Source organism: Sphaerodactylus townsendi, linkage group LG02 (assembly GCF_021028975.2).
Source record: "Sphaerodactylus townsendi isolate TG3544 linkage group LG02, MPM_Stown_v2.3, whole genome shotgun sequence".
Lineage (NCBI taxonomy): Eukaryota > Metazoa > Chordata > Lepidosauria > Squamata > Sphaerodactylidae > Sphaerodactylus > Sphaerodactylus townsendi.
The window spans coordinates 89,614,677-89,627,749 of NC_059426.1; the positions used below are offsets into that span (position 1 = coordinate 89,614,677).

At 45.8% G+C, this 13,073-nt stretch overlaps 1 protein-coding gene across 1 annotated transcript; it reads left to right on the forward strand.

Annotated features, from left to right (window-relative positions):
- Window positions 1-360: 360 nt before the first annotated feature.
- ADM (adrenomedullin) lies at window positions 361-3,223 on the forward strand. The gene is made up of 4 exons (XM_048483465.1): window positions 361-483; window positions 1,074-1,172; window positions 1,538-1,645; window positions 1,964-3,223. The coding sequence occupies exons 2-4, from the start codon at window positions 1,075-1,077 to the stop codon at window positions 2,277-2,279; spliced, it is 522 nt and encodes a 173-aa protein (XP_048339422.1). The 5' UTR covers window positions 361-483; window position 1,074; the 3' UTR covers window positions 2,280-3,223.
- Window positions 3,224-13,073: the final 9,850 nt, after the last annotated feature.

Sequence of the window (13,073 nt, forward strand, 5' to 3'; positions counted from 1 at the left end):
ATGTAGATTGCATCCTCGGACAAACACATTTCAGATTTCACCCCATTTTTGACCCAAAACAATTGGCTGTGAATCTGTGCATAAGTGAAATGAATCTTGCAGGATGACTCAGGAAGGATCTCTACCTAAAGGTCTGCTTGCAAGGAACAGTACACGGAGTACAGTTGTCCAACTTTTTAAATGCTCGCCCCCCTGCGCGTTCTTAGTCTAGTGTGAGTAAATCGTAAAAATGTACCCGAGGGGACCTGGGCAGAATGATGGCCCAGTCAGTCACTCCGAGCCACGCCCCCTCCCGCTGCCTGCCGCCCCCACTCTATAAAAGGGCAAGGTGGGGCGCCGGACAGTCAGTAGATACTTCAGTGGCACAGACGAGGCAGTCGGGGAGCGGAGCGGCATCGGAAGGGTCTCTGCTGTTTGGACGTTCTGGAGATTACGGGACTGGAGGACTTTCCTCCCCTCTCAGTGGATTAATCTCGCTTTCAGGTAGGAACTTTTTCTTCGCTGGAAGCCTGGGGGTGAGGGAAGGAGAGCAGAGAACTTGTTGGGAAAGGAGGCTGCAGCAGTTGAGCAGGAAGCGCTTGCAACTCTGCTGCCACACTTGGCGCGGAATGCCTTTCAACTTGGGAGATCCGAGCATACTTTAGCTTGCAGCCGTTGAAGCAGCCTTTGCGGAGCCGAGTCCCGCTGGAAAGTGGTTTGTGTGAATGAAAAACACGGAGAAGCTGTTGAGCTTCACGACCGAAGGCGTTTGCCTCTATTTAGAAGCATGAGACTAAAGGTGTTTGGATGCGAAGGCACTGTGGCGATGGAGGGAAGTTTAACCTTGACTTGTCCAGATAAGGCGAGAGTATGACAAATGTGGATTTCGAAGGGTCCCTTATTGATCCTGCCGCGATGAATGGCTGAGCAGGCAAATGAGTGGGCTCCCACCCAAGGCTCTCCCACTTCAAGAGCGAATGTGTGAAAGAGACAAGGGTGAAGTAGTAGGTGGCGGAGGGGATCTCGCCAGTAGGCCTGAGCTCCAGAAGAGGGTCAAGGCAAGGCTCACATGTCCCCCTTCTTTTCCTGGCCAGGATGAAACTGGTTTCCCTCGCTCTCTTCTGCCTGAGCTCCGTCTCCTTCTTCGGGGTGGAGGCTGCCAAGCTGGAAGTTGCATCAGACTTCAAGAGAAAGTAAGTCGCTTCTCCGGTGCTCGTGGGGGGTGGGGGTGGGGGTGCAGCCTGGATGCAGGCAAGTCAAATGCAGGAAAGCCGCCGAGGCCGTCACGCGCAGAAAGGTGCAAATGCCTCGGCAGAGCCACGCTCGTCCCCTCCGGTTCGGCCACCTGATGCAAGCGCCGGGCGGATTGCCGATGAGCTGCCGCTCACTGAGGTGCGCGCCGCGGCCGCCAGGCGCTCCAAAGCGGCGGCACGTGCCGGGAGGAGGGGACGGGCCTTCAAGGGCGCAGCGCCGCGTTTGCTTCTCTGGCCAGGGCGGCCCCGACTTGGCGAGCTCTCTTTTCACCGGCGGCTTTCTTTTGGCCTGCGTCTTCTTCCAGGTGGTCCAGATGGGCAATGAGCCGAGTCAGGCGGGAGGCGACGCTCCCCAAGGCTGAGACGAGCGTGCCCGCTCTCGTCCACGTTGGGGAGGTGAAAGGCGAGCCCAGGTGAGTCTTTTTGGGGGGCTTCTGGGTCACTCGCTGGAAGCGGCTGGGCGGAGATTTGGCGGGAGAGCGCTGGCGGGTGGCTGAGGGGACGGGCCGGTCCCCTCCTCGCGGGGCATAAATTCTCAGGCCCCTTTGAAATCAAGGAAGGCTAATCTCAGGCGCCAAAAGCTGGGCAAGGTGCTTGCGTGCAGCCTGAGTAGCCGCCTGTGGCCCGCGCCGTCTCTTCTCCGGGGGCGCCGCCTGCTCGTTCCGCAGAGCATCGCTGGAGTGGCTTGGGCCCCGCTGATCGCCTCCTGCCTCTTCTTTTCCTCCTCTCAGCCACATCCGCCTGAAGCGCCAAGACCCCAAAGCCGTCCTCCATACGCACTTGCGCGTCTCCTGCAAGATGGGGACGTGCTCGGTGGCGAAGCTGGCGGACCAGCTCTACCATCTCAACAACAAGGAGAAAGACGCAAACGCCCCCGCCCGGAAAATAAGCCCACACGGCTACGGTCGCAGGCGGCGCTCGCTTCTGGACGTTCTGATGGCCATCGGGCGTAACGGCTCACAGATAGTGTCTGGGCTCTCCAGTGCTATAGCAGCCCTGAGAGGTGTCGCGGAGGGAGGTGCCGCGGAGGGAGGTGCCGCGGAATAGCTACCCTTTTCCAAGGACTCCTTGCATTGCAGTAGCTGACAAAGTAAGCACCGAAACAGGAATGTGATCTACTCATCTGTCTGATTTCTATTCTGCCCTTCCTGCAAGAAACTCAGGGTGGTATACCTGACTCGCCCTTCCCCTGTTTTATCCTCACAACGACCATGTGAGGTAGGTTAGGCTGAGAGGTAAATCCAATGAGGATTTGCACCTGGCTGTTCCAGCCCTAGGTGGCATGCCAACCATTACACCACACTGAAATGGGCATCTCTTCAGGGGCCCACAGGAAAAAAAGAGACTCGGCGTGGACTATGCATGGAGGAAAGAGGAAACCCCATCCTGGGTGATGTGGTTGTAGAACATTGTAGTTGTGAAATGATCACTGCAAAGTGGACCCTGCTGGCACTCTTATGCTAGGGGTTTTAGATGGTGACTGACTCTTCTCCACTCCACATTGACTGTCTCCCTTTCTCCCCACTCCCACACGGCAGGGAATTGGCTACTTGCAAGTCCCTCTCTGGGCAGGGACTGCTTTATACTTGAATGGCCTGGCCAGGCAAAGTGCAATGGACTCAGTGTGTGCTGTGTGGTTTGTGTTCTCTGTTGAGGAGAATGAATGGCTGGGTGGATGCATGACAGAAATATATCCATATTTAAATAATTGTTTCCTTGTATTCTTTTGTTGTTAAATAACAGAGATATTTTTATATATTATATATTTTACATAAGGGCATTTAAAACATCCTGTGTATTCTTTTGTTCTTTTAAAATAATGAATGTCAACCTTTCCCCCCTTGTTTTTCTATGTTATTAGTTTCATCACCTTATTCCCTCTTTCTTGTTTGTCCTGTTTATTGCATTCTGGAATGGTGAAAGATATAAAGAATGTATCAAACTGTTCTTTCTAGGGGCAGAATGTGAAAATAAAAAAAACTACATAAAAAGTTCTGGTTGGCTGTTTTTAGACAAAGGGAGGGGCCAAGCATCATTATTCACTGTTTTGCTCATTATAACTGGCTGGTTCTAAGCTGCTATAATTGCAGATAATTTGTCACTTTTCATCAAGCCAGGACTGGGAGCTAAAACAGCTTCAATATATCCAGCCTAGTAAACACTATAAAAAACCATAGTGAGTGCTTCCAACTAGGAACCCAAGATTGTTCAGGCAACTCCAAGGCCTCTTCTTACAAGTGTTTCAAGTGAAGCTGAAACATGTCAGAACTTGGATTGATCATCAAGTCATTTTTTTGCTGCAATTAATCAGGAGAAAACAACTGTACAGTGTTCACATTGCACAACAAAAGTTAAGAGATTTATGGAGAGAAAGAACATACTCCAAAAAATGGTCAGGGTAGCTTCCAAGGTTATTTATGCTGAAGGATTTCCTGGGCCACAGTTCAGGTTGAATCTAGATGTCCAAAGGACTGTTGTGGGTAAGACAAATTCCTAAAGCCACATACACAAAAAATACCCATTTCTCACAATGAAAGAGATTAATGTAACCAGAGCACCATCTATTGGTAACATTTACCACTGCTTTGTGTCAGCGCATTTTGCCAACAAAGTCCTGTCATTGATGGTTTATTATTCTTAACTGCTTCCTCTTGATTTGTTCTAAGAGATTTAAGAAAAGTAGGAATGTCTGTTTTCATTCTTTATTCCCATACCAATCCCTTCAGTCTGCAATTATTTCTGCTGTCAAGACTCTCAGTTAAAAGGCCAGATACTTTATTTGTTTATGTTTTTCTAGCATAGTATGTGTGTTCCATTTTTTTTGGTTCAAATTTCTTGGGTGTTATAAATTAAGATTAGTTATGTACAAGAAGTAGTCAACAATTCACACCCAACACCTTCTTACTTATGAAAAGCAGAACATTGAGAAAAGCTTGAATTTGTTCTGATAGTCCAACACTATAAATAACAATGCTGCCAGGTGTGGTATTTTTACTAGATAACTAGTTGCCGCGGGCAGACTTGGAATAACTTCAGCCACCCAAGTAGGCATGAATGGAACATCAGAAGAAACTATTTTATAGCCTATTTATATGCATATAGTTCCTTGCCATCTTATTAGTTACATATTTGATCCTTTTTTGTAACAAAGTTTAGAAGTGTTGGTGAACAATTTGTATCTTCTACTTCTCTACTTTTAATTCCTGTGGTAGTTACAGCAGATATTACCACTCCAATATTTTTCATGATAACTTGATGTATGTTTCATGCATGTGCTGCAGTATATCCCAAAAACAGGTATTCCCCACTTATGCTGTTCTCTCCCATTCTGTATTTTGTCAGGAAATCATTATTCTGTAACCCATTGCAGTGGAATTTGATTATAGTGATATGAACAAAACCAGATAATTAGAAACCCTGACTCATTTCTACTATCTCTACCACTGTTCCCAAGTGATGTTCTGAATCCTTCAGTGGCAGTTTAACTGTATGATTATCCCAGGATTTATTAAGTTTATAGAATAAATCTTTGTTTACTTAAGGATTCTCAAGTGTAAGATGTTTGAAGATGGCTGGCACAACCTAAGCTGATCTCTGCTTGTTTATACACCTACCACCTGCAGATTTTACAAGCAGAAAGCAAGATTCCAAATGTGCTTGTAAATGTTTTGTCCTATTTGGATATATTGGCTATCCATGTCTCTTGAAATGGTATTGCTATCAGCAAATAAGTTAATGGTAAATATAAATCATTTGGAACGCTATAATAGGATAGACATAGGAAAGAGGTATAGCTGAGAAAATATATCTATACCTTTGGTGGGTACAATGATTTATGAAAGGCAGCCTCATGCAATTACACCACTAAACTGCCCTGGTTAATGGTATTCACTTTAAATGGCCAATTGCCTTGGATATTCACTTTAAATGTCTAATTGCCTCTAGTGTAAACCTTCCAGATACCTGCTGTTGTTTGTAGATATTTTTCTCATCTATTAGCCAAGTCCCCTGTTTGAAAACATTCACCTTCTTTGCCCTTGTGCTTTTATTGTGAAGGAATGTTAAAGCTTACAGCAGTGAGATTTCTAGTCTAATGGAAGGGAATGGAAACCATAAAGCTAGTACTTTTGATACTGTTGATCTTGGAGTTAACAATGGTGAAAGCAGGAAAAGTCCTATTAAACTAAATGGAGGACAACAGCACCACCTACCGACATAGATTTGAATAATTGTAACAGGAAAGACTTCGATTTCAGTACATACCAATGAATTAAGCAGGGAATACATTTAATTCTTGAGCTGGGAACCAACCAGACAGTAATCACACAGAAACAAATCTCTCTCTTTTTTTTTTGTAGAATTAGACATATTTGAAAAGGATTTGGAAAATATAACAATGATTCTGTTGTTAATTTCTAATCAATTATTCTGACAGATAAAGCATAGTGTGCATCTGATATGGTGTACAATGCTCATAGAATTATAGAGTTGGAAGAGACCACAAGGGCCATCAAGTCCAACCCCCTGCCATGCTGGAATATACAATCAAATCATGCAGTGGTGTCTCCAACTTGTACTTGAATCTGCCCTTTACCTTGAGGATTTGCATGTCTGGCCAAGAAGAACAATTTGTTCTATTTCAACAATATCTCAGATTGCTGTACTTTTATTTTATTCCACAGAAGTCAGTGGCAACCACTGCTTTACTGTCAAAGAGACTATGACCCACAGGAGGATTTAGAGATAGTGTACAAATTAGACATCATGTTTGATCCCAGTTGCTTCTCCACAATGCTTGCTTTAGCTGAACCTTTCTTCATTGCCTAAGAAATCATGGATTTGGGAAGAGGCGAAGTCATTCTGCACAGAATTCATTAGCATTTAAAGAGCTCTTATTGTTCCTTTTCTTTTTAAGAGCAAATTTCTAGCATACATTGGTCTCTGTATGTGTGTGTGTGTGTGTGTGAAAGAGAGGGAATACTACAACTATTTGGCTTCATGTTTTAAAATCTGGAATAAGCAGAAAATAGATTGTGTGGTCAGTTGGCAGTTTTGTTGGATCACTAATGCCTGTTGAAAATAATTGTCTAGGTAGTACTAACCTTAACCCAAGGCATTTCTTGAGTTCTTAACAAACAGTACATAACCAGGATCTTAGCACAAATTAATTACAGCTTAACTGTAAAGAGATCCAGTTTCTCAGTTGTATTCTTGCTTAGTAAATTTACACACATAACTGGAATATAGGCATCTGAGTAAAAAAAAGACAAAATAACACAGAAGTCAGTTCATCTCTGTGCCAATGTATACAGTAAATTTAGAAACAATCCTGCTATTCTGGGAAGAGATTTTTAGTACAATATTAGAAGTTTTAAAAGAACTACAGTTTTGATGCTTAGAAACTGTGTTTGCATTAAACTTTAGAAGCATTAGGTAGGTCTTCCACCAAAGATGCCATGTGCTGCTAGTCCTGCTAATCAGTACTTAAAAGGCAACATTCTGGGTTCTCCCATGCTACCCTAGGAATTAAGCCCTTTACAAGAAAATGGGTTAGGAAGGCTGTTCTATAGATATAAAATGGAAATCCTTTTACACCCACATGCAAATAAAACAAGGGCAGAGTTTTATACAGAAGAAATAATGCTCCCAAAGGATTATTTAGGTGGGTGAAATCAGGAAATAGTTATTCTGCTTGTTATGGTTTGTCTGACTTTGATTGGAATCACAATGGGAGGAGCAAAGGAGGAGCAGAGGGACCAACACTGCAGAACCAGAGGTTGCCCGGGCAGAACCTGCAAATGAGACCTTGCTGCCAGCTCCTAAAATAGATACCATGCCTCTATTGTGCAAGTCTTGAACTCTGGTCCATAGCTGCTCCCCGCGCCCAACCTGGACCCGTCTCCACTCTAAAAGTGGTGCACGTCTGAAAACCCAAGCTGAAGTGGCCCAAAGGAGGTGAAGTACCAGACTAGCTGTGTGCAACCCCATTCCAGAGCCAGGCAGTAAGACTGATACTCCTTAGCAGGATCTTGGCTAAATCACTGCCCAACTGCAGGAACTCAACACCTACCAGCAGTGCAGCTGGGCCCAATTACTTTCCAGCCTGTTCAGGCTGAGGCTTGGGAAAGCTGCCTTGCTGGATGAACCCGTCCACTAGGTGCAAGCCTGTGTTCCAGCTCTTGGCCACCAGCTCTGGTCAGTGCTCCAATTCTCCAACTCCAGAGGAGACCTGACTGAGCCTGCCTGCAAGCCTGGAAAATGGGCTTGGAAATGTGTGAACTGGTGGGTTTCCCTACTCTCCTATTAAGTATTCTGCTGCATAAGGTGGTTCTTCTCCTGTTCTTAGGGGCCAAGTGTTAGACGTTCTTGTCACCAAAACTGCTGCCTCTGGACGTGAAAGATAAGCAGCAGACACTTCCTCCTGCCTTTTTTGTTTTGGAGGAATGAGGGCATACCAAAAGAGGGAACAGGATGGAACTCTATTATCTCCGTCCTGGCAATGAGTGGCTTTACCTCTTCCTCTCCCTGCCAGACAGTGCAAGCCAAAAATAATAGTGCATCAAAGGAGAACTCAATCTTAGATTATCGAGGTGGGTAAAAAAAAACAGCATTCAAAGGAAAAAATGGAAGAGTGATGAGGTGCCCTTGCTGCTTAATCATTTGTTAGAGCAAGCACCAATGATATCTAGCTATAGTAGCAGCCACTGCCATTTGCCCTCCACCTTCTGCTCAGTGGCAGAAGAAGAAATGGTGGGATTGGAGCATTTCCTGTTATTTCTCTGTCTCCTATCTGGCAGGGGGAGAAAGGAGGAGTCACCTGCTAGACAGCAAATGAGAATATCCTCAGGGGTAGATTGAGAGGTTAAATGGTTCAGGGGGAAGCTCTGCTGTGGAGCTATGAGCCAGCACTAATTTCAGATCTGGTCAGCATTGGCTTTCTCACTGCCTCCAGTGATAGGGTGGGAAGAGGCAACTATCACCTGACATTACGACCATAAAAGTCCTGCAAGATCAGACCAGGGGTCCACAAACTCCAGCATCATAAGAACATAAGAACTAGCTTGCTGGATCAGACCAGAGTCCATCTAGTCCAGCACTCTGCTACTTGCAGTGGCCCACCTTTGGGAGCTCACATGCAGGATGTGAAAGCAATGGCCTTCTGTTGCTGCTGCTCCTGAGCACCTGGTCTGCTAAGGCATTTGCAATCTGAGATCAAGGAGGATCAAAATTTATAGTCATAAATCGACTTCTCCTCCATAAATCTGTCCAAGCCCTTTTTAAAGCTATCCAGGTTAGTGGCCATCACCACCTCCTCTGGCAGCATATTCCAAACACCAATCGCATGTTGCGTGAAGAAGTGTTTCCTTTTATTAGTCCTAATTCTTCCCCCCCTAATTCTTTCCCCCCCAATGTATGCCTCCTGGTTCTAGTATTGTGAGAAAGAGAGAAAAATTTCTCTCTGTCAACATTTTCTACCCCATGCATAATTTTATAGACTTCAATCATATCCCCCCTCAGATGTCTCCTCTCCAAACTAAAGAGCCCCAAACGCTGCAGCCTCTTCTCATAAGGAAGGTGCTCCAGTCCCTCAATCATCCTTATTGCCCTTCTCTGCACTTTTTCTATCTCTTCGATATCCTTTTTGAGATGTGGCGACCAGAACTGAACACAGTACTCCAAGTGCGGTCGCACCTTTATATAAGGGCATGACAATCCTTGCAGTTTTATTCTCAATTCCTTTCCTAATTATCCCCAGCATAGAGTTTGCCTTTTTCACAGCTGCCATGCATTGAGTTGACATTTCCATGGAACTATCAACTAAGACGCCCAAATCCCTTTCCTGGTCTGTGACTGATAGCGCTGACCCTTGTAGCGTGTATGTGAAGTTTGGATTTTTGCCCCTATGTGCATCACTTTGCATTTTGCTACATTGAACTGCATTTGCCATTTCTTAGCCCACTCACCTAATTTATCAAGGTCCGCTTGGAGCTCTTTGCAATCCTTTGTGGTTCTCACCACCCTACATAATTTGGTATCATCTGCAAACTTGGCCACCATGCTACCCACCCCTACTTCCATCCTGTCTCACATAGTGGCCAACCAGTTTTTTTGGAGGCCCAAACAAGGTCTTCCCCTGACACTGCCTTCTGGCAGCCCTGAATTAACCACTAAGCAAAATAAGCACGTGTTTAGCATACCAAGGGGAAAGGGAGCACCACAGAACATTCAAAAGGGCACTACCACCACAAAACAATTTACTGTGCTAAAAACAAGGATTGTGAAAAAGGGGCACCACCACCATAAAAGAATGTTCATTCAACTGATGAACTAGGGTCCCACAATAAATGTCTCTGTCACATACATATATATCTCACAGACAGAAACACTGACGTCCAGCACATGCACAGAAAGCCCGCTGCCTTGCTGCTCCAAGACATGCAGGAAAGCCAGACAGACCAGGCTAGAAAAATTTGGGGGGGGGGCTATTTTCTGCCCCCCACGTGACTAAATGGCAGCCGCCCAGGGACATATGACTCCATATGTCCCCATGGGCGGTACATCCCTTCTCAGGAGTCTTTGGTGAAGTACCTTGTCAAAAACTTTTCAAAAGTCCAAGTATATAATGTCTATCAGATCACTGTTGTCTACATGTTCATTCATTTGCTCAAAGAACTCTAAAAGGTTGATGAGGCAGGACTTTCCTTTGCAGACCACAGGCCCTGTCAAATGGCAGTGTGTTGCTTCCTTAATGCTTCAACAGTTCAATGAGTACAAAATGCAGCTGCCAGAACTTCAAATGGAGCTTGTTGTACAGAACTTATAATTCCAGTACTGTTCCCTTTATATTGATACCAGCTTGTTGCCAAAGTCCAACTGTTAAGTGCCGGCCAAAAGAATCTCCGTCAAGGCCAGGTTAGGCTGTAAGGGAAACAAGAACGACTGAGATCCTTACACTCTGCCTCTCCTAAAAGAAATCTCCTCTTTTTCCCCCTCCCCCGGTTTGTCCGGAAAAGCTTGGTGAAATGCAGCAATTAAAGAAGGGGCATCGATATTCTCCTTATACACCCATTGATTATGGCCAGAAGAATAGCCAACCCATGACACCAGATATTGTAGACGTTTGCGAAAGAAGCGAGAGTCCAGGATAGCATCTATTTCATAATGCTTATGTCCATCAATTATAACTGGCGGGGGTGTCTCCGGAGGGTCGTGCCAGGCATCTGAAGCGGGAGCCTCCTTGAGCAAGCTAGAATGAAAGACGGGATGAATGTTACTTAGTGAATTAGGCAGATCTAAGCGAGCAGTAACATCATTGATCACTTTTGTAATCTGAAAGGGACCCACAATTTCTTGCCAAGTTTTGAGTATTTGTGCCTTGCGTCTGGAAGGGTTTTAGTGGACAATAAACCCAAGCCCCAACACGTGGGGAATTCTGAGCGGTGTTTATCTGCCTGAAACTTTGGGATTCTTGAGCCTGTTTTAAGGTAGACTGAACTGGATTTCCAGCCTTCAGCTAGTGACAAAATCCATTGGTTGAATTCTGGTGGCTGCAATACCTCGCCGGCAGCCAGGGCAACGGGCGGAAGGATCGACCAGAGACTTCTAATGGGGTTTTCTGCGTACTGCTATGAATTGCATTATTGTAAGCATACTCTGCGAAGGGAAGCAATTCACAATTCAGTTGTCCTGATGGTAGTTTGTATAACAACGTAAATATTGCTCTAGTGTTCTGTTAGTCCGCTCACTTTGCCGCCACTTTGAACGTGGTGGGGGCGGCGACTGCTGGTGTGGTTCTACAACCCAGGAAAGCCTTCAAAATCGAGGAATGAATTGAGGGCCACGATCCGATACCACCTTCTCGGGAGAGGAATGGTAGATGTGTTGAATGAACAACCCGAGGGCTAGTTTGGGAGCTGAAGGTATGGTGGTGCAAGGAATGAAATGCGCCTGTTTGGAAAAGAGATCTACCACCACCCACAAAACAGTGTTCCCATGACTGTCCGGCAAGTCAGTGATAAAATCCATTGAAATAACCTGCCAGGGTCAGGCAACGGGGATAGGTTCCAGTAATCCATGAGGCTTTCCGGTATTGACATCCGCGCCTTTAATGTAAGACTCTACATGGCAGCGCCACTCAAAACTGGCGGCAGAGCTAGATGAAGGGTTTTCACAAACCCGAAGTGCTCCAGCCTGACGAGCATCATGGCATGCTTGAAGAACCTGCTTTTGGAGGGGAGGAGAGCGTACCAACACCCCTTTCAGACACCATCCCTCAAAGCGTAGCTGTGCATCTTTTCCCTCTGTTGGCAGCTCGTAATCCCGCCTCCTTGAGTTCCTGGAGGAAGCGATAACAGGATGGCTGGGATGGTGGCCGATGAGGATTGTGAGCGGGTGACAGCCAATCCTAGCTGGGAGGGAGAGAGAACGGTGCGTGGAATATCCCGGTAGGGATGCGTCTCCCCTCCCGGGGAAGCGGGACAATGCATCAGCCAGCTTATTGCTTTTACCAGGGAAAAATGGACCGTGAAAGAAAAGCGAGAGAAAAAATCAGCCCAACGTAATTGTTTAGCGGACATTTTGAGGGGTGTAAGAGCCAAATTTTTATGATCCGACCAGACTTGAAAGGGTGTTTGGCTCCTTCTAACCAATGAGCCAAGTGCTCAACGCGAGTTTGATGGCCCGGTTTCATCTCCAACAGTCCAGTTTAGTTCGAACCAGAAAATTTTTTGGATAAATAAGCACACGGTACCAATTTATTGTCTTTATTTTTTTCTGCAAGAGGGCAGCCCAGCGCCTTATCCGAAGCATCCGTGAAGCGATGAAAGGAAGCTCAGGAGTCGGGATGTGTCAGAATTGGCTCCAGTTGTGAAAGCTGTTTTCAGCTGCTGGAACGCGTAATTGGCATTCCCAAGCGACCAGGGGAGGGGGCCGGGCTTGGCAGCTTGAAGCGTCCTTTCCTTTGGTGCGTAAAAGATCAGTGAGCCCGGTAAGGCAAGTTTGGCAAAATGGGGAATGAAGTCACGCGATAGAAGTTAGCAAAGCCTAAGAAAGATTGCAATTCCCTTCTATTGGTGGGGGCAGGCCAGTCAACCACTGCAGCCACTTTAGCGGGTCCATTTCTAGACCGTCAGAGAGGATATTCGATAGCCCAGGTAGTCGAGGGAGGATTGGGGAAAACAGCACTTTGACAACTTGGCAAAGAGGGAGTTATCAAGTAAGCGTTGTAAAACTTCCCGGACTAAAGCCTCATGCTCTTCCAGGGTCTGTGAGTAAATCAAAACATCATCCAAATATACGACTACTCCCTTGTACAACAAATCATGTAATACTTCGCTTATGAGGGGCCGCAAAGCCCTTGGGCCCCAGTTAATCCGAAGGGCATTATTAAATATTCATATTGCCAAATTTTGTATTAAATGCTGTTAAATGTTCAGGTACCTCGCGTCACAGTTACGATAATAAGCTTCCCGCAAATCCAATTTGGTAAAAAATCCGGTACTTTGCCTAGGGCATCCAAGAGGTCCTTTATTAAGGGCAAAGGATATTTGTTGGAGATGGAAACAGCATTTAGTCCACGATAATCAGTACAAAGTCTTAGCGAGCAGTCTTTTTTTCTTAACAAATAAAACAGAGGCGGCATGGGTGTGTTTTGTATTTCGCCCACGGTGAATCCATGGGCTAAATTTTTATCTAAGAAGGCTGAGCGGAGCTCCTTTTCCTCGGTGGGACTCATGCGATAGATCCTACCCTTAGGTAATTGGGCTCCGGGCTGTAGCAGGATCTTGCAATCCGTATCTCTATGGGGAGCTGATCGCACTCCTGTTCCTGGAAAACTCTGGA

Bases quoted from the DNA above. Each gene is read 5' to 3' on its own strand.
- ADM (XM_048483465.1), top strand. From the start codon at position 1,075: ATGAAACTGGTTTCCCTCGCTCTCTTCTGCCTGAGCTCCGTCTCCTTC. The intron at 1,173-1,537 runs GTAAGTCGCTTC...GTCTTCTTCCAG, and splicing joins GCATCAGACTTCAAGAGAAA to GTGGTCCAGATGGGCAATGA. The intron at 1,646-1,963 runs GTGAGTCTTTTT...TCCTCCTCTCAG, and splicing joins GAGGTGAAAGGCGAGCCCAG to CCACATCCGCCTGAAGCGCC.